Here is a 21,282-nt window from a genome sequence, read left to right on the forward strand (position 1 = left end):
CAACTCACTAGTAAGGAGTAAAATACACTCTGACCTTAGAATTCCCTGAAACTCCCAGGGAAGAAACTGTGACTCAAAGAGATCATAGCCAATCAAGCTGTCATTCGAGTATAAATTCAGTACATAGTTCATGTTTGTTATGAACCTTCTTGAAACTAGAGGATGAACTTCATCCAAATAAGGGATAACTGGAAAAATCATTAGTTTTTTTCTAGTTAGGGGTGAGCACTAAATCCCTTAAAGTGAAGGACTAAGTCTAAAAGAAATAGAGAGATTAAGATGCCAAAACAAAATATCTATATGGTATACCTTGACTACGCAAGATGAAAAGACAGCTAAAAAACTGGAAGATATGGATTTCTTCATTTTATTATTTGAAGGTCAGATGATATCATTTAAAGTTTCAAATCAACTAATAAAAATATATATTTAGGATTAAGAAAAATATAAAAATATAAAATACAAAAATAGGAAAATATGAGGGAAAGGAGAAATATAATTTCATCATTGTTCATATTAGGACATTAAAAGACACTGCCTTAAAAAAAAGTATTAGGAATACTATGTAAACTCTTGAAGTATATGGTAGAAAAACAATGAAATACTTTTTTAATATTTCTAAACATTATAAGAAATGCATACATACAGAATAAAGAATCCATATAAAGAATTATTAAACACAAAGTCTATTATTGTCGGACACAAAGTACAACCTAAAATATTATAACTAAGACAATATATAGCCCTACATAGATGGCCCAAACTCAATTTTTAAAAGATTGGAATGCAAAGCAAACTCTAATCCTATGCTGTACACACAAGACACACATAAAGTCATTCAGAAACACAGAAAATAACAGGTGGGCACATGCAAATGAAAAGAAACCAGAAGTTGTGACATTAACATCAAATAAGGTTGAATTCAGGCCAAGAAGAATTAAATGAGTCAAAGGAGAGCAGTTTTAATGTTAAATTGTATAATTCATAATAAAAATATAACCACTATGAATATCAATTTACCCTCAACTAGCATCAATACTTGTAAAACAAAGATTTCAGGCTATATAAGAGTTATATATAGAGAAAGAGATTTTCAAAATACTTTGATTACCCTCTTTTATGCTAACAGGTGATATAGATAAAAGATAATAATGAAATAGAAGACCTAAATAATATAATTTATATGGTAGAACTAACTGACATCTAGCTAACTTTATACCTTGAAAACAGAATATACATACATTTCCTTTTAAGAAGCCTGGAACACTGACAACAATTGATTGTATTAAGTCACAACGAGAACCCCAATAAATTCCAAGAAGTAGATACAATACAAATCTGTTCTTTTATTAAAAGTGCAATAAAGTTAGGAGGGAAACCTCTATCACTTGGGAATTTTAAAACTCTTCCTTAAAAACTTATGTTTCAATGTGGATATTCAAATTGATATGACAAAAATAAAATTAGTACTACAGGCCAAATCTATGTGATAAAATTAAAGAAGTGCTCAGAGAAAAATTAAGAACATAAATATTTGTATATTAAAAAGGAAAAATGAAATTAATAAGTTAAGCATCCAAGTATGAAGTTAGAAAAAAAACTTAAAGAATGAAGAAAGAAGGCATTAATAAAGATAAAAGCAGAGACTATTGATTAAAACACAGGAAAATATATACAAATAATAAATAAAACCCAAAGCTGCACTTTTTCTCTAGAAGAAGGGGACAACTTTCTAATGTAATCAAGATAGAAAAGGAAAAAGACAAACAAAAATAAATTATTTTTTTAAATAGCCACAAAGAGAAAATTAAAAGGATCATAAGACACTTCTTTACTCAACTTTAAGGCACAGATCATTTTGATGTTATATAAACTGTCTCACAGAATACAAAAAGAAGGAAAAATAAGAAAAATTATCTCTTTCTAAAGTAAATATAACATTGGTAGCAAAAGAGACATTACTGCCCCCCAAAACCACTGAGGACTGATGTGTCTTACAAACCCACAGGCACATATCTAAATAAAGCATTAGCAAACAGAATCTAGTAGCACACTGAGAAAACAGCTTAACACAAGTGACATTTATTTACAGAAACCATGGATGGATGACAAATCAACAGAAAAATGGGTAAAGATGAAATACAATAAACTATTAAAAATATAAAAAGATGTCCAACCTCACTCATAAGATAAATTAGAACTAGAACCATACTGACATATCATTTCACATAGTCTTGTCAAATATCAAAAACTCTGACAAAACGTCGTGTTGGTAAGGGTGGGAAAAAGCACTCTTGTACATTGTTTGTGGCAGGATAAATTGGTAAAAATTTTAAATACAATGGCAATATTTATCAATTACAAATGCACATACCTTTTGATTTAGCAATTTCATTTTCCAATTCCACTAACTGGATTAGTGGAATTCCAATTCCACTCATCTAGAAAGATCTCAAATATATCATTGAGAAAGAAAGTTACGAATGGTATAGATAGTATGCTACCGCCTACATAAAAAGTGGAGAAAAATACTTCCTTATATACACAGAAATATCTCTAAAAGCACTAAAAAACAGAGGGAACTCTGTGGTTGAGGGACCTCCATAGAAGGGATTTTGAACCATATGAATCTATTTTTTAAAAGTTATATATTAAATATTTCATCTGGTCAGAGTGGAAATCAGTCCTCCAGGAGCTCATCATTTTAAAAACACATGTACAATTTGAAATTAAAAGTAAGAATGAAATTTGTCACCTCCACACCTTAGTTATATCTGTTTTCTGACCCACGTCATCATGAACTTCACCTGCCAAAACAAAAATTAAGAATAACAAATGAAATTAAAACTAGATTTAGACATTTAGTTTTAAGGAATACACTTACTGAAGCACCATTAGTAGAAGGCATTAGGAGTTCAAATTTAGACTTTTTAGGAGTGGTTTCAAACTGTAAGCCTAGACATAGTGATTAACCCAGAGAAATACTCAGGTTTACCCAAGATAGAACTAAAATGCAGTATGAACTGAAACAAAATATAAAGCTCATGATCATGTTCTTCTGTAAATTTTATCATCCTGCTGTCACATTATCCATGATGTTTGCCAGAGGCAAATTTTTGTTTTCCACTTTATCCCCACAGTTGAGGCATTCAAAATGACATCCTAGACAGACCAATTCTCACCAATGCTAGAGCTTGGTGAGTACATCTCCATCTTGGTTTGGGCCAGATACAGCTGTGTAATATCCAGGCCAATTAGCATGTAAATGTTAAACAGTGTCCATGCCCCCTGCAGTCAGAAAGCATAGCCAAGTATGTGCCAAATATTTAAAAATAATTTTTCTTTCTATAAAGCCAATATATGCTTATTATAGATAAATTGGAAAATACAAGATGTTTACAGTAGAAAATAAAAATTACTAACAGTCCCACCCCCATGGATAACCAGTATTTATAGAGTTTCTTTCATGCTGTGTGTGTGTGTATATGTGTGTGTGTGTGTTTATATATATTTATCATAGAGTTCAAAAATGTCTGGTTCCTGCTGTTTTTAACCCAAGTGTGAGAATTTCTCTGGTCATCAAAAGTTCTTTGTGAATCTAATTTTGAATGGTTGTATCATAGCTACATAGCATAATTTATTTTAGCTTTCTCCTCTTTGGAAGCTTTTAAGATTTTTCTAATTTTTGCTTAGCATTTAAAGATTTAATGCCATTTGCCAAGACTGTATTTCTTGCAAAGATAATAAGAGTTCCTTGCATTAATCCTGTGCTAGGCACTTGTATTATCACTCATCTTCATAACAAACTTGCCAGATGAAGATTTTTACTCCTGTTCTATGGGTGAGGGAACCGAAGAACAGAAATCCATGGGAAGTTACTAAACTGAGGCTAAAAAGTCAGCCTCCTGTGTTTTTGAACCCCAGTCTCTTTCTTTTCGCTACATAATGCTATGACCAAGAAAAGCCTCTGATGAATCGGTATTTGCTGTTTTTCTGGAGCACTGGTCTAAATCTGGACCTGTGTGACTGCTGCGTGGGCGGAGTCCCAGAGCCAGTGAATGAAACTCGCCATGCTCCTGGAATTTAAATCTCAAACTCACTGCAGTTATGCTGCAGTCATTGTGTCATAGACAGTAACTCATAACCGATAAAAACGAAACAAAGCTGTGCCTTCCTGTAAAATGCCTCCCCCGAAGGAAACATGCCTATAAAGCTGGTGATGGAAGTGAAGAAAAGTTAAAGAAGTCAAAGAAAATAAAAGTTCTGAGCTAGAAAATAGAAGATTTAGATAAATTAGAGTAGAATATCAAATTTTCCCAAGGCTAGATCTATGATATAAACAAAACCAACTTATAGGAAAACAAGAAAAAGTGATTCTTAAACATGCTGTGATTGCTTTAGTGAGAATGTATTTTAATGACATCAAAAATGCATTATAAATTATAATGGTATACAAATTAAGGGTCTAAAGAGGTTACTTAAATATTTCAGTTCTGCATTTTACTAGGGAAATTATAAGCTATCATGGGATTTGGAAATTTGCAAAGATCTTGGGATATATATACTTTGTGAAAATCAAGGGCCTTTGCTAAAAATATCCCTATGACAAACATCTCTACAAATAAATCCTGGTCCACATGTCTGATAATTTCCTTAGCATCATTTCCTAGAAGTGATATTATCATTATTATGTTATTATCAATGTGTGCCATGGCAAAAAAAACAAAATCCAAAAGGCCCTCCAAATTAAAAATATCTCTAATACTCTGACTAAAATTTTCCCATTTAAACTACTCTTTGGGTTTAGCCAGTATTCTTAGAAAGTCTATGAAAATAATGTCAAAAGGAAATTTTTAGGGAAAGTCTCTATTTTATCTACCAGTTTTTATAATAGTGATATTTGAAATGCACAATGTAACTGAGGGCTTATAGAAGTCCAGGTTGAGAATTATCTGGTTCTCACCCAGAAAGGGGGGAAGTGGAGCAGAGGAAAGCTGGGTTACAGGGATGGGGTAGCAAAGGGAGGTCAACAGGCAGGAGAGTATAAAAATTAACTGCTTGTATTTCTTAATTTTGTTCAAGGTTAAATCTTACTTTAAAATATTTGGCAATGTGTGAAGTTTCTCATCAGGAGACAAAGGGAAGTTTTCCCTCTCTTTCTTGGATTTTTCTTCTTGAGATTTCTGTACTGAAAAGCTGGGCACTCAGAGTCTAGTGAAAGGAGATCAGGAATCCAGAGACACCCAACAGAAGCCTTCTGCTGAGCTCCCATGCTTTCAGCTTAAGAACTGTCTGCTAACTGGCCAAAATCTCAGTGACAAGGGTCACATATAAATAGAATGCCTGAAAATCCTAATATAGAGCAGGTATCCTGAAAAAAGCATTCAAACAGGAATTGGGATATTAATGAAATAGCTTGTCTGGCCACTCAAAGTAGCCCTGTGCAGTGTGAATTCTTAGGAATGAATTGCAAAGTCTTACAAACACAGGCCCTAACATCAATTCCAGAGCTGTTAGGAAGCAAGTATGAAATACTGTTTGTACCAAGCTAAATCAAGTTATCAAGAACTTGTCCTCCCTTGGATATGGGTCTATTAAGCACCACAGAATACAATCACACAGTTAGAGTACCAAAAGGAATCTCAAGACAGTATCATAGCTAACCCCTATCTCTACCCCTGAATGGTAACAAATGCCAAGTTTCATCTCAATTATTCAACATTCATTGAACAAATATTTAGTGAGTGTTTACTATATGTCAAGCACTATGTTATTGTGTGCCTGTATTAATAAGAAAGCCAGCAATAAATGGTTTGGTTTTTAAAAATAGAGTTGCTTATGTTCTTAAGGACTACTAACAATATCAGTAAGAAAGAGGAACTATTTCCCTTACCATAGATTTTCCCATTAATGGAACATTTTTTAAAAGTCATGATGTTTTGAGTGAGGGTGCCTGTTTTGTCAGAGAAAACATATTCAATCTGGCCCAGTTCCTCATTTAGAGTGGTCGTCCGAGCTTCTGCAGGTGTGGATTTTCCAGAGTAATACATCTTCCGATCCCAGTTTATAAAGTAACTGTGTCCCAGACGAATTACTTCCATACTTCATCCATTAAAATGGAGAAAAAGAAATGTTCCATCAGTTTCAGAACATACAAAGCTTTACCAAAGTAAGAAGTCCATCAAAGCCTTCAGAGTGTAAGAGAAAATGTGGATGCTCTGTCCCCAGGTTCTAGTGACCTTCAGAAGCATCTCAGCAGAGTCTGATCATGAATCTGCCAAAGTCATTTCCCTGCAACACCATGAAAAAATAGATTTTGCATAAAAGCTTGGGGAATGTTCCATGTGTCATCATTTATATTAAACAGGCCCAGTAGAGATTTCTTGGGTAGCCTAAGTTGGCATTTCTCTTATATCTTAGGAGAAACTGATTATGATCAAAGATGTTTGTCAGAAAGAAGATCTAAAGAAAAGTGTTGTTGAGGACTTTCTCTCTATGACATTGTTTGATGCACTTCACTTTGCCAAAAGAGGTAGAAGCAGTACCTCTGTAAAGCACTAAGCAAGCCGTAATAGATACTGAGTAAATCTCAATACTGTAATTATTGCTGTTATATTACTTTGCCCCTTTGCCAGGAAAAGAGCATTGTCTCATGATTTAGTGGTAATTTATGACTTTCCAACTCTAGAAGTGGAATTTCTACAGCCAAAGGTATGAACTTTTAAAATCTTTGTCATATGTAAGGCTAAATCAATTTCCAAAGAGGTTAACATTGTAAGTTTCTGCGATTACTGAAAATTATCATTGACTATGTATAATGTATATACATACACATCATACAAATGTTACCAATTTATCACTTGTCTTTTAATTTTGTTTTGACTATTTTTGACATGAAGAACTTTTCTTTTTAATTGATTAAATTTATCAATTTATAGTTTCTGTTTTGGAAGTTTTGCTTGGATAGGCTTTCCCTATGCCAAGATTATATATACAGATATCTTTACTTTTCTCCTGGTTCTTTACTGAATTTTCCACATTTAATTCCCTGTCATAGTTGGAATTTTTATAAGTACGATGTAATATGAGGTGCTAATTTCAATTTTTACAAAGTTTTTTCATCACCATTTATTGAACAACAAATCCTTTCCTTCACTGTGTTGGGATGCTTCCATGCTACCTATAAATTATTTTCCTCACTAGAATCTACTCTAGGGATTTCAGTTTTATTCTTTAATATGTCACTTAATACATCTCTTATTTTTCTTATTGCAGCTTTATAAAATTTGGCAGATCTGGAGGAAAAGATGGTGGAGGAGTAGGGGACCCTATTCCAACCAGTCCCAGGAATTGAGCTGGATATCCACCAGACCACTCTGAACACTCATGAAATCAGCCTGAGATGTAAGAAGATAGATCTGGATCTCTACAAACAGAATATCGCAGGCAGTTGGTTTTGAGGTATGAAGTGGGGAGCCATGATTCCCCAGGCAGATATTGGAAGATAAACACAGGGGGAGGGAGCCGTGGGGATCCTACACCACCAGTGAGCGATAGCCTCCTGCTCCAGGGACAGGGCACAGACTCGCAGACCGGTAGCGACAGGGAAAGGACTTTAGGGCAGCCCCCCAGACTGAAACCCTGAGCGGTGGGGCCGCACGTGTAAACTGAGGGCGGCTGGTGGTTTTAGAAGCACAAAGGGCAGAAACATGCCCTGACCTGGAGGCGAGGACTGGGAGCGCTGCTGAGGGGCACACAACCCAGGACACTGCAGTTTATAGTGGCACAGACAGAAACGGAGATAGTGTGGCCTGAAGAGCTCATGGAAGAACAGACTGCGATCTCTCAGCTCTGAGGCAGAGGACTGGAAACTATCTCTTCTGCTCTGACTCTCGGAAGAGATGCAGAAAGCCACCAGGGAAAGCCGCCAGAGAAAAAAGCCCCAAAGAACTGGTTTTCACTGAGCCCATCGCCCCCACACACAGGGGGCAGGGCAACTCTGCCCAAACAGGGTTCCCTGAATAACAGCGCAGCAGGCCCCTCCCTCAGAAGACAGGCTGGGAGAACAAGAGGCCAGCAACCCTAAGGTCCCTATAAAACAGGTGCATCTTGCTTGGGTTGTGGTCAATAATTTGGACTCTGTACATTCCCTCAACCACCCCTCAACAGAATGACTAGGAGGAGGAACCCCCAAAATAGGAAAGACTCAGAGACCGTGATTTCTGCCACGGATTTACAAATGGATACAGATAAAACCAAGATGTTGGAGATGGAATTCAGGGTAGCAATTGTAAAGACAATAGCTAGAATGGAGAAATCGATTAATGGCAACACAGAGTCTCTAAGGGCAGAAATGAAAGCTGAACTGGCAGAACTTAAAAATGCTATCAATGAGATCCAATCAAATCTAGATAATCTAACAGCTAGGGTAAGCGAGGTAGAAGAATGAATTAGTGATCCAGAAGACCAATTAATAGACAAGAAGGAAAAACAGGAGGCCAGGGAAAAACAACTCAGAATCCATGAAAATAGAATCAGAGAAATAAGTTACACCATGAAACGTCCCAATGTCAGAATTATCGGGATCCCTATCTGGGGAATGAAACAAACATTCGTGGCTTGGAGGCAGAGAGGAACCCTCCCAAGATCAAGGCAAACAGGCCAATGCCCTGGCATGTAATAATAAAACTCGCAAATCTTAGAACCAAGGAAACCATCTTAAGGGCAGTTGGGGGAAGAGATTCCTTACGTACAGAGGGAGGAACATCAGAATAACGTCAGACCTATCCACAGAGACCTGACAAGCCAGAAAGGGCTGGCAAGACATATTCAGGGTGCTAAATGAGAAGAACATGAAGCCAAGAATACTTTATCTGGCAAGGCTTCATTTAGAATGGATGGAGAGATCCAGAGCTTCCAAGACCGGCAGAAACTGAAAGAATATGTGACCACTAAGCCAGCCCTGCAAGAAATATTAAGGGGGGGGGAGTCCTATAAAAGGAGAAAGACCCCAAGAGTGATATAGAACAGAAATTTACAGAGACAATCTATAGAAACAAGGACTTCACAGGCAACATGATGACAATAAATTCATATCTTTCAATAATCACTGTCAACATGAACGGCCTAAATATTCCCATAAAACAGCACAGGGTTGCAGACTGGATAAAAAGACAGGACCCATCCATATGCTGTCTACAAGAGACTCATTTTGAACCTAAAGATACATCCAGACTGAAAGTGAAGGGATGGAGATCCATCTTCCATATCAATGGACCTCAAAAGAAAGCCGGGGTAGCAATTCTTTTATCAGACAAATTAGATTTTAAACTAAAGACTGTAGTTAGAGACACAGAAGAACACTATATCATTCTTAAAGGGTCTATCCAACAAGAAGATCTAACTATTGTAAATATCTACACCCCCAACATGGGAGCAGCCATCTACATAAGCCAACTGTTAACCAAAATAAAGAGTCATATTGATAACAATACGTTAATTGTAGGAGACCTCAATACTCCACTCTCAGCAATAGACAGATCATCTAACCAGAAAATCAACAAAGAAACAAGAGCTTTGAATGACACACTGGAAAAGATGGACCTTATAGGTATATACAGAACATTCCACCCTAAAACAACAGAATACTCATTCTTCTCGAGCGCACATGGAACTTTCTCCAGAATAGACCACATACTGGGTCACAAATCAGGTCTCAGCTGATACCAAAAGACAGATTATTCCCTGCATATTCTCAGACCATAATGCTTTAAAACTGGAACTCAATCACAAGAAAAAATTTAGCAGAAATTCAAACACTTGGAAGCTAAAGACCACCCTGCTCAAGAATGTTTGGGTCCACCAGGAAATCAAAGAAGAACTTAAACAATTCATGGAAACCAATGAGAATGAAAAATCCTGAATTCACCAACTAACTTTACACCTTAAAGAATTAGAGAAAAAGCAACAAAAGATGCCTAAGCCATGCATTAGAAGAGAAATTATTAAGATTAGAGCAAAGATCAATGAATTAGAAACCAGAAACACAGCAGATCAGATCAACGAAACTAGAAGCTGGTTCTTTGAAAGAATTAATAAGATCGATAAACCACTGGCCAGACTTATCCAAAAGAAAAGAGAAAGGACCCAAATTAATGAAATTATGAATGAAAGGGGAGAGATCACAACTAACACCAAGGAAATAGAAACAATTATTAGAAATTATTATCAACAACTATATGCCAATAAATTGAGCGACCTGGAAGAAATGGATGCCTTCCTGGAAACCTATAAACTGCCAAGACTGAAACAGGAAGAAATTGACAACCTGAATAGGCCAATAACCAGTAAAAAGATTGAAGCAGTGATCAAAAACCTCCCAAAAAACAAGAGTCCAGGGCCTGATGGATTCCCTGGGGAATTCTACTAAACATTCAAAGAAGAACTAATACCTATTCTCCTGAAGCTGTTTCAAAAATAGAAACAGAAGGAAAGCTTCAAGATTCATTCCATGAGGCCAGCATTACCATAATCCCCAAACCAGGCAAAGACCCCATCAAAAAGGAGAATTTCAGACCGATATCCCTGATGAATATGGATTCCAAAATTCTCAACAAAATCCTAGCTAATAGGATCTAACAATACATTAAAAGGATCATGCACCATGACCAAGTGGGATTTATCTCCGGGATGCAAGGGTGGTTCAACATTCAAAAATCAATCAATGTGATAGAACACATTAATAAGAGGAGAGAGAAGAACCTCTCAATTGATGCAGAAAAAGCATTTGACAAAATACAGCATCCTTTCCTGATTAAAACTCTTCAGAGTATAGGGATAGAGGGAACATTCCTCAAGTTCATAAAATCCATCTATGAAAAACCCACAGTGACTATCATCCTCAATGGGGAAAAGCTGAGAGTCTTTCCCTTAAGATCAGGAACACATCAAGGATGCCCACTCTTGCCACTATTGTTCAACATAGTACTAGAAGTCCTAGCAACAGGAATCAGACAACAAAAAGAAATAAAAGGTATTCAAATTGGCAAAGAAGTAGTCAAACTCTCTCTCTTTGCAGATGACATGATACTTTATGTAGAAAATCCAAAAGACTCCACCCCCAAATTACTAGAACTCATACAGCAATTCAGTAATGTGGCAAGATACAAAATCAATGCCCAGAAATTAGTTGCTTTCTTATACACTAACAGTGCAACTGTAGAAAGAGAAATTAGAGAAACGATTCCATTTACAAAGCACCAAAAACCAGAAGATACCTCAGAATAAACCTAACCAAAGACGTAAAGGATCTATACTCTAGGAACTATAGAACACTCATGAAAGAAATTGAAGAAGACATAAAAAGATGGAAAAACATCCCATGCTCATGGATAGGAAGAATAAACATTGTTAAAATGTCTATGCTACCCAGAGCAATCTATACCTTCAATGCCATCCTGATCAAAATCCCAATGACATTTTTCAAAGTGCTGGAACAAACAATCCTAAAATTTGTGTGGAATCAGAAAAGACCCCAAATCGCCAAGGAAATGTTGAAAAAGAAAAACAAACCTGGGGGCATCATGTTGCCTGATTTCAAGCTTTATTACAAAGCGGTGATCACCAAGACAGCATGGTACTGGCTAAAAAACAGACATATAGACCAATAGAACAGAATAGAGAGCCCAGATATGGACCCTCAACTCTATGGTCAAATAATCTTCGACAAAGCAGGAAAAAATATGCAATGGAAAAAAGACAGTCTCTTCAATAAATGGTGCTGGGAAAATTGGACAGCTACATACAGAAGAAACTTGACCATTCCCTAACATCATACACAAAGATAAACTCAAAATGGATGAAAGACCTCAATGTGAGACAGGAATCCATCAAAATCCTAGAGGAGAACACAAGCAATAACCTCTTCGACATTGGCCACAGCAACTTCTTTCAAGATACATCTCCAAAGGCTAGTGAAGCAAAAGCAAAAATGAACTTTTGGGACTTCATCAAGATAAAAACCTTCTGCATAGGAAAGGAAACAGTCAACAAAACAAAGAGGCAACCCACAGAATGGGAGAAGATATTGGCAAATGACACTACAGGCAAAGCGCTGATTTCCAAGATCTATAAAGAACTTCTCAAACTCAACAGCCAAAAAACAAATAATCAAGTCAAAAAATGGGCAGAAGACATAAACAGACACTTCTCCAAAGAAGACATACAAATGGCTAACAGACACATGAAAAAATGTTCATCATCATTAGCCATCAGGGAAATTCAAATCAAAACCACACAGAGATACCACCTTACACCAATTAGAATGGCAAAAATTGACAAAGCAAGAAAGAACAAATGTTGGAGAGGTTGTGGAGAAAGAGGAACCCTCTTACACTGTTGGTGGGAATGCAAATTGGTACAATCACTTTGCAAAACAGTGTGGAGGTACCTCAAAAAATTAAAACAGAGCTACCCTATGACCCAGCAATTGCACCCCTGGGTATTTACCCCAAAGACACAGATGTAGTGAAAAGAAGAGCCATATGAACCCCAATGTTCATAGGAGCAATGTCCACAATAGCCAAACTGTGGAAAGAGCCGAGATGCCCTTCAACGGATGAATGGATAAAGATGTGGTCCATATATACAATGGAATATTACTCAGCCATCAGAAAGGATGAATACCCAACTTTTACATCAACATGGATGAGACTGGAGATTATGCTAAGTGAAATAAGTCAAGAAGAGAAAGTCAATTATATGGTTTCACTTATTTGTGGAACATAAGGAATAGCATGGAGGACATTAGGAGAAGGAAGGGAAAAATGAAGGGGGAGGGAAATCAGAGGGTAGACGAACCATGAGAGACTGTGGACTCTGAGAAACAAACAGGGTTTTAGAGGGGAGGGGGGTGGGGGGCTGGGTTAGCCCGGTGATGGTTATTAAGGAGGGCACATACTGCATGGAGCACTGGGTGTCATACGAAAACAATGAATCATGGATCACTACATCAAAAACTAATGATGTATTGTATGGTGACTAACATAACATAATAAAATTAAATTAAATTTAAAAAATTAAAAATAAATTTAAATATTTAAATTTGGCAATTCCTGGGAGGACATGAGAACACTCGTTCTCTTTAAAAATTCTTAGCTGTACTCACTTATTCTTACTGAAAGAATCAATGTATTCATTTAAGCAAACTTCAGAATCAATGTATCAACTTTTTCATAAAACTTATGAGACTTGTATTAAGTCTACATTAAACTTTTAATTATTGGAAAAGAACTGATATTTTAATATATAAATGCAACTTCAAGGAGAAGGATAAATCTTTCCAGTAATTCAATTTTGAAAAGTACCTCTATTGGTAAAGAGTTTTAGTTTAGTTTTGGTTTGGCTTTGTTTTTTACATAAGGCCATACCATAGCTTGATAGATGTGTCCCTGGACATTGTATCTTTTTATTGATGAGATCATTGTTTAAATTGTTGTTAGCCTAAAGGAGAGTTTTTTTTTTAACATTAAAAGCTTTTTCTAATAGTAAAAAATGTGATTATGACACAAAATCAGACATTTAACTGAATTATCTTACTAAGAGCCTCACAGAATTATTCTTTTGGATTTCCTAGGTCTATCATCACATTGTCTATGCTATTCCTTTCTAATAGGGTTATTACCGTTTCAGGTTCATGTCTTCTTCTGTTCATTGATATTCTGGCTACATGTCTTAGTACATTAACAAGGTCATCCAGAAGAGTAAACACAGTAATGACAATAGCAAGGACCCTTGGCTTATTTCTAATCTTAATGGGAATTAAGCTTTGGTTTTCTCATTTGTAAAGTGAGAACATTAACAGTAGCCTGATTACGCTAACTCTGAACATTTGTCTCCTTGAAGACAAAAGATGATACCAAAACCCTTTCTAGACATTATATTCTATGCTCTTAATATTTCCCTCTCCAAAAGTGGTATGGTGCCAGTTCATTTTTGAACTATTTAAATGGTAACACTTTTTTTTTCACCTAAACTAAAAATCACACTATGACTCTGTAGAATCCTACAATATAAAAATAAATAAGTCATATTCTGTATTTATTTTCCTATTATAGTTTACCTATCTGTGTCCCCCAACTTCCCCCCCCACACACACACTTCCTTGTAAATTCCTTGCTAGCTTTTCTATTTTAGCTTTGTTTTCCTTATTCCATTCACTCAAAAAACATTAGCACTTATAGTGGACCAAGCACAGTGCTTTACTTGTCATAAGCAGTACGTCAGTGTTGAATGAATGAATCCTGATCTTCTATTCCTTAATTTCACCAGTAAGGACATTAAGACCTAGAAGTTAAGTGACTAACCCAAGGTCACACAAACAATTAACCACCAAGATAATTCGAGAATTCAGGCATTTGGTAAAGCCAATGCAGACCTGACCTTAAGAATGGCATTATGCAGGTAACTGTACAAACAATTTGAAGCTTTTATCTGTCTGGAGGAGAGAGAGCTCCCTGAAAACTCAAAGCAAAATGAATGGAATAACATTTGATCCTTTTGCGTTACACTTCATACCAATGGAAGTATTGTAAATTAATTTGAATCCTTAGATCTTAAATTAGTCTGTGGAGAGGAAGGGTATCCTTTTTGTTTGGGAAAGAGGATTTAGGAGAGTCATAGTGGAACATTCAGCTCTTTGTCTTACACTAGCAGAGAAAAGGAGACAAATGTTCGGAGTTAGCATAATCAAGCGCTTAGTGTTTTCTGCCTGAATGCTCAAAGAGCAGGGCTTATGATTCCACCCATTCTGTGGCTAAACAAGGAAAGTCGAAATGAATTCCTATTGCTTTGGAACAAAAAAACACCCAAAATCTAATTCCTTGGGAGTACATGGCTGCATTTCTTAAGATGATGTATTAAAAAACCATAGCTGGGTATGCTTTAATACTATAGTTGAACAAACTGACAGCATAGAAATATCTTACCAACATCAACATCCTCTGCTCATGTGGAATTGTTAACCATTCAAAGTAAATTCAACACTTTCATCCTCAAGTGACATACGGTCCCAATTTATTCTTTGTACCTATTTGAAAGCCTACAGGTAGCTTTTATAGAAGGCCTTCTCTCCAAAGAGAAAAACCTGGGGGTTCTCTTTTTGTAGGTCTCAGTCTTTAGGGTTGAGCAATCTGAAATTCCTTGGAATGCTCTTCCCCTCATGTTGAGATCAGAATCACTGCTCTTGTTTGTTGAGAGGAAAGCTCACATTTACCCTCATCATTACTATGCCTTACAACAGGTACAGAACTCTAGACTCTTTTTTCCTTCTCTTGATGTCTTCACTGAGTAATAAACCAGACACAGCTTAGGGAGAGAGGAAAAACACTGTACCAAGTGTCAGAAGACTTGGGTTTGGATCTTGGTTCTATCCCTAATCAGCCCCATGAGCCTGAGCAAATCATCTCATTTCTGAAAGAAGTTGGGCAATAACTACTTTATAAGGTTGTTGGGAGACATAGGTGGTATTATTTGGTGCAGAAAGGAACTCAGAAATAATTATTTTAATCCTGCCATTTCACTGAGCAGCACAGAGTTCATAGGCAAACTAAGGCACAGAGAAGCCAAGTGCTTTCTTCAAGGTCATGCAGCTTTTTGTGGTCATGCCAAAACCAGAACCTGGGTTTGGACTATTCCAATTAGGTTTTCTTTTCACTACTGCAAGGGACACATTAGAAAGAAAAGGAATGCTAACCTGGGAATCTAGCCTTGACCTCTACAACACCAATCTTTCAAATCATTAAATGAAAAATGCCAACACACTTCAAAGAAAGAACATACACAGAATATACTTCCTTTGTGAGGGCATATGAAACTGCACATGTGCAGATGGGAAGCCACTATGAGCATTTATTGTTCATTTAGGACATAAAAGGAAAGCTATAAAAGCTGACCATAGCTCTCCTGGCCAAGAGCAGGATTTACTACAGACTTTATAATTGGATACAAGCATGAAGGTCCTCAGAATCAAAGATGAGCCAGTAGGATAGAGTTTAAATAGAGCCTGCTCTGACCACAGCTCCAGAAGGCCCAGAGCAATTTGTGGTGTTGTGGCCACATGCCACTACTTCAAGTCAATTTCCCACAACTTGACATTTCAGTTTCCCGACTGCTATTCCAAACAAGGGTGGATTTTGTGCATTGAACTTCCCTTGCTTCATCATAGCTAGGATTTTGGAAAGAGAGAAAAAGAAGTTCGTAAAGATTAGTGGGGATTTAGAGCCGGTAATTTTTTTGTATTGTTAAAGTACTGGTGATGAGGAATGTCAAACAACCAAGTCTCATCCTGGCTCCAGTGTCTTTGAGATAGTCTGGCACAGTCTTGGTAGGATTAGAATCAAAAATATCCCAGGTATACACTCTAGGGCCAACTTCTAAGCCTTATCAAATACACACACACACACACAGAAATATACATACAAATGTGCATATAAAGGCTTATGTGCATGTGTGTATGTGCGTGTGGGTGTATGTATAGAGAGAGAGAGAGAAAAAGAGAAATGATTTTAGCTCTAATTTGTGAGACCAAATCTAGAAATAAGAGATGGCGTTGCGGTGGGAATTACGATTCATACTTATTTAACAATGGACAAGTACCACAAACTATATTTCAACCTCTTTATGTTATATTTACGAATAATAGGAAAAATTAACATTCCTTAAGCTCTTAGGATGCATCAGACATTCTTTTAAGAGCTTTACAGTCTGTTTACTCTTCAGACAATCCTATTATGTAAAATACTATTTTCTTTACTTTTAAAATCAGGAAACTGAGGCACTGGAAGTGAAATAACTTGCCCAAGCTTATGGAGCTACTAAGTGGTGGAACAGAATCCAAATCTGGTGTCCATCAACAGATGAATGGATAAAGAAGATGTGATTGATATATATATATATATATATACACATACATATATACATACTTATATACATACATACACACACACACACTGGAACATTATGCAGCCATCAAAAAAAAACAAAAACAAAATCTTGCCATTTGCAACGACGTGGATAGAACTAGAGGGTATTATGCTAAGTGAAATAAGTCAATCAGAGAAAGACAGGTATCATATGATCTCCCTGATAAGAGGAATTCTTAATCTCAGGAAATAAACTGAGGGTTGCTGGAGTGGTGGGGGGTGGGAGGGATGGGTGGCTGGGTGATAGACATTGGGGAGGGTATGTGCTATGATGAGTGCTGTGAAGTGTTTAAGACTGTTGAATCACAGACCTGTACCTCTGAAACAAATAATACATTATATGTTAAAAAAAAAAAAAAAGAAGAAGATGGTAGGAAGGGAAAAATGAAGGGGGGCGGGAATCGGAGGGGGAGACGAACCATGAGAGACTATAGACTCCGAGAAACAAACTGAGGGTTTTTAAGAGGGGAGGGGGTGGGGGAACGGGTTAGCCTGGTGATGGGTATTAAAGAGGGCACATTCTGCATGGAGCACTGGGTGTTATACGCAAACAATGAATCATGGAACACTACATCAAAAACTAATGATGTACTGTAATAGTGACTAACATAATAAAATAAAATTAATTAAAAAAAAGAAAAGGGGGGAGAAAAAAAGAATCCAAATCTGGGTATCTGGAGCCAGACTAGTATCAGGGAGTCATCATCACAATAGATGTCCCCAAATATTCTTCCATTTCTTACCCAATATCAACCCAATTCTAACTGGTCAGGTTGCATGAGATACTGTAGTCCATGTATTCCAAAGAATAACATCTCTAAGAAACCAAATCAAATCAAGGAGAAAATAAAATGCATTTATTATAATTTGAAAATGTAAAAGTTAAGCAGATTAAGCAGTTTAGTTGCCTCAGCTGTAACAGATGTAGCAGATCATAAGCATTTAGAGCAAGACATCTACCTCACTGTCATAATTTTAAAACAAAAATGATTAGAGAACCTGATCATGCACAACAAAGTCTTTCGACAAAAGTGGCTTATCTAAAGTATAGGCTCTCATCTTACCTCACATATAATGAAATGGGTACAACTGTATTGAGAATAATAATATATGACCAGAATGTTAAGAATCCTGAGAACACAGAGTTCTTCTCTCCTTCATTCCAAAAGAGGAAAGTTCTGAATTGGTCTCCAACTTGATTCTCCCAGATTGAATTTCCTATTGCAAGAATAATTCCCAAGCATACCAGAAACCCAAAAATCTGAAATGAGAATAGAAGTCTGATTAAGGTTAACTTGAACCCAAAACTCACCATATCAACACAATCCACTTACACTCCTAACTCCAAGAAACTGCCATTTGAAAAGCAAGACATGCAAAGCTCTTCTTACTTATCATTAATCATACAAGTTTAATATTTTTATGTTGGAACTTGGCTAAATATTTTACATGCATTTTCTCAATTAATTCTCCCACTGATTGTCTGAGATAGGGATAATCATTATTCACACGTTATGAGTCAAAAACAGAACAAAATAAAACAGAAGCACAGAAAAATTATATAACTTATCCATGGTCACAAAGCCAATAACTTCACACCCTTGATTTGCGATGAGTGCATATATGTAAGTGGCTCAAGTAAAGAAAGTCATATGTCCTGACTTGCCCTGGTCAGCCCCCGTTTATATCTGTTGTCCAGATATAATATTAATTGTGTTTCCTCCTTTCACCTTCAAAAGTGCCCCATTTGAATGATAAATTATATGGTCACCCAAGGCACAAAAGCAAAAGGAAGAAAATGTCAGTGATAAAGAACGATTTGGGACTAGTCAAGTCTCTTGGCTACAGATCTAGCTGCACAATCCTTACTTAAGGTCCACAAGAAAAAGAAGGATTAATTAAAATATGGCATGGTATATATGTTTTCCTTTTGAGATTAAAAAAAATAATGGGAAGCAACCTGAAAACTGTTAGCCAACTCTTACATTGTGATTAGTACCAGGATTAGCAAAGCAGACATTTTGGAGGCATAGCAACTAGAAAGAGAGCAAGGTCAGTTCCTTGTGAGGCCAAATGCCAGCCTTGGAAAGGAAAGACACAAAGCCAGTGAATAGGTAAAACCTGAGCGGAACAAGGGATTCTGGGGGTTTTGCTCTGCCAAGTGTCATACTGTGTTAGGAGCCGAGACCAGCCGCTATATTGAGGGAAGAGTGGGGCTAGGGAACAGGAATGTATTTAACTTCTTATTTCCTTTTTCCTCCAAGAAGGAATATTCAGGCATTCTAGGACTGCTTTCTTCTTTATTCATTCATGAACAAAATATACATATAAGAAGACATGTATGTAGAAAAAAGTATGGGAAAACCTGACTTAAAGTACCTTAGAAAACCATGCATTAGAGAAAAGCAGAATTGTGAATTCCTGAAATCCTACCAATTTGATACCTGTATCACAGTATCCTCTTTTCTTTCAGTGATTAATACCACAAATTAAATGAAAAGAATTACTTTAAAAGCATTAAAATTGGTGCTACTTTGCATTAAATGCCCTAATTTAGGATTGACTCAGCTTCTAATTCTCCAGTGGATTATTCGATTTTCTAGTATAAAAAGCTGGGACAGTCTCTCCTTCACAATCAGTAATTTTACTCTGTGGTGGATACACATACAATCCCCATGCAAGCCAAGAAGCGGGCTTAGGGCCATTTAAATAGGGAATTCTAGGAGGGGAAACAAGCTAAGCATGTCCCCTTGGCCCTGGATACTCTTCCCCAAGGGGATGGATGTAGTGGGAGGAAAGCCCAGTTCTGAGGATGATACCAAACATAAAACACAGAGCCCAGCCAGTATTTTATACCCAATAAGAGTCCACTTCCTTATATTATGCAGCCATCAAAAGGAATGAAATCTTGCCATTTGCAACAATGTGGATGGAACTGGAGGGTATTATGATGAGCAAAACAAGTCAATCAGAGAAAGACATGTATCATATGATCTCCCTGATATGAGGAATTCTTAATCTCAGGAAACAAACTGAGGGTTGCTGGAGTGGTGAGGGTGGGAGGGAGGGGGTGGCTGGGTGATAGACATTGGGGAGGGTATGTGCTAATGGTGAGTGCTGTGAATTGTGTAAGACTGTTGAATCACAGACCTGTACCTCTGAAACAAATAATACATATGTTAAAAAAAAAAAAAAAGAAGAAGAAGAAGAAGATAGTAGGAAGGGAAAAATGAAGGGGGGTAATTCGGAGGGGGAGACGAACCATGAGAGACTATGGACTCTGAAAAACAAACTGAGGGTTCTAGAGGGGAGGGGGGTGGGGGGATGGGTTAGCCTGGTGATGGGTATTAAAGAGGGCATGTACTGAATGGAGCACTGGGTGTTATATGCAAACTATGAATCATGGAACACTACATCAAAAACTAATGATGTAATATATGGTGATTAACATAACATAATAAAATTTAAAAAAAAAAAGAGTCCACTTCTTTCTTTATTCAGAGTCCCACTATCACATATCAGTTATGCAAATATATATTGAGCTCAGATTCTTTATAATTGCTTATGAGTCTGTGATGGGGGCAGGGCTTGGTTCAAGGTCACTGTCCTCATATTTAAAATCAATGTCTTCCAACTTAATTCCAACATAAGGAAGCAAAGCAATATTACACAAAAAGTCAGATAACAATCAGATGCACAGCATGAGGAAGCACAAGATATATTGTGTATAAGTTGTATTGTGCCTAACTGACAAAAGGGTAGCATGCAAGGAATACTCAACTGTTTTTGGTAAATGGATGGTAGAAAAAAACATTTCAAAAACTGCAGAAGAGAACAAAAATTCAGAGGAAAGAATCCCATGCTAAGGAGGTTCAGAAGCTTTTGCAAAGGAGAACTGTGACCTGGGCCTTAGAAGATTCATAAGCAGAACCAGCTACACAATTTGTAGAGCCCAGTGCAAAATGAAAATACAGGACCCCTTGTTTAAAAATTACTGATAATTTCTACATGGCAACAGCAGATCAATAAGCCAAGTATGAGGCCCTTCTGAGTGGGGAACCTGTATATTTGCACAGGTCACATGCCCATGAAGCCAGCTCCATCCATAAGCTATGTCGAGAGGACATGAGCAAAGGTAAGACAACAAAGGGACCAAACTACCTTAAAAATTATGTTTTCTTTTTTAAAAATGAATACTTGAAATATGGAGAACTTGCAAGACCATGACAGCCTCCAGAAGCACTATCTTACCTCTCATGAGAAACTGTACCAATGGTTGAGAAATCATAATCTAGAAAGTAGA

At 36.8% G+C, this 21,282-nt stretch overlaps 1 protein-coding gene across 1 annotated transcript in view; it reads right to left on the reverse strand.

Moving 5' to 3' along the window:
- ATP8B4 (ATPase phospholipid transporting 8B4 (putative)) overlaps nucleotides 1–21,282 on the reverse strand; it is a 254,787-nt gene that overhangs the window by 80,171 nt on the left and 153,334 nt on the right. The window contains exons 12-14 of the mRNA XM_032417296.1: nucleotides 18,044–18,240; nucleotides 5,894–6,102; nucleotides 2,764–2,807 (exon numbers count right to left, since the gene is read on the reverse strand). Of these exons, the coding sequence (XP_032273187.1) occupies nucleotides 2,764–2,807; nucleotides 5,894–6,102; nucleotides 18,044–18,240 (450 nt within the window). The remainder of the gene's footprint in view (nucleotides 1–2,763; nucleotides 2,808–5,893; nucleotides 6,103–18,043; nucleotides 18,241–21,282) is intronic.

This window comes from Phoca vitulina, unplaced genomic scaffold (genome assembly GCF_004348235.1).
Source record: "Phoca vitulina isolate PV1807 unplaced genomic scaffold, GSC_HSeal_1.0 scaffold20, whole genome shotgun sequence".
In the NCBI taxonomy this organism is placed as follows: Eukaryota; Metazoa; Chordata; class Mammalia; order Carnivora; family Phocidae; genus Phoca; species Phoca vitulina.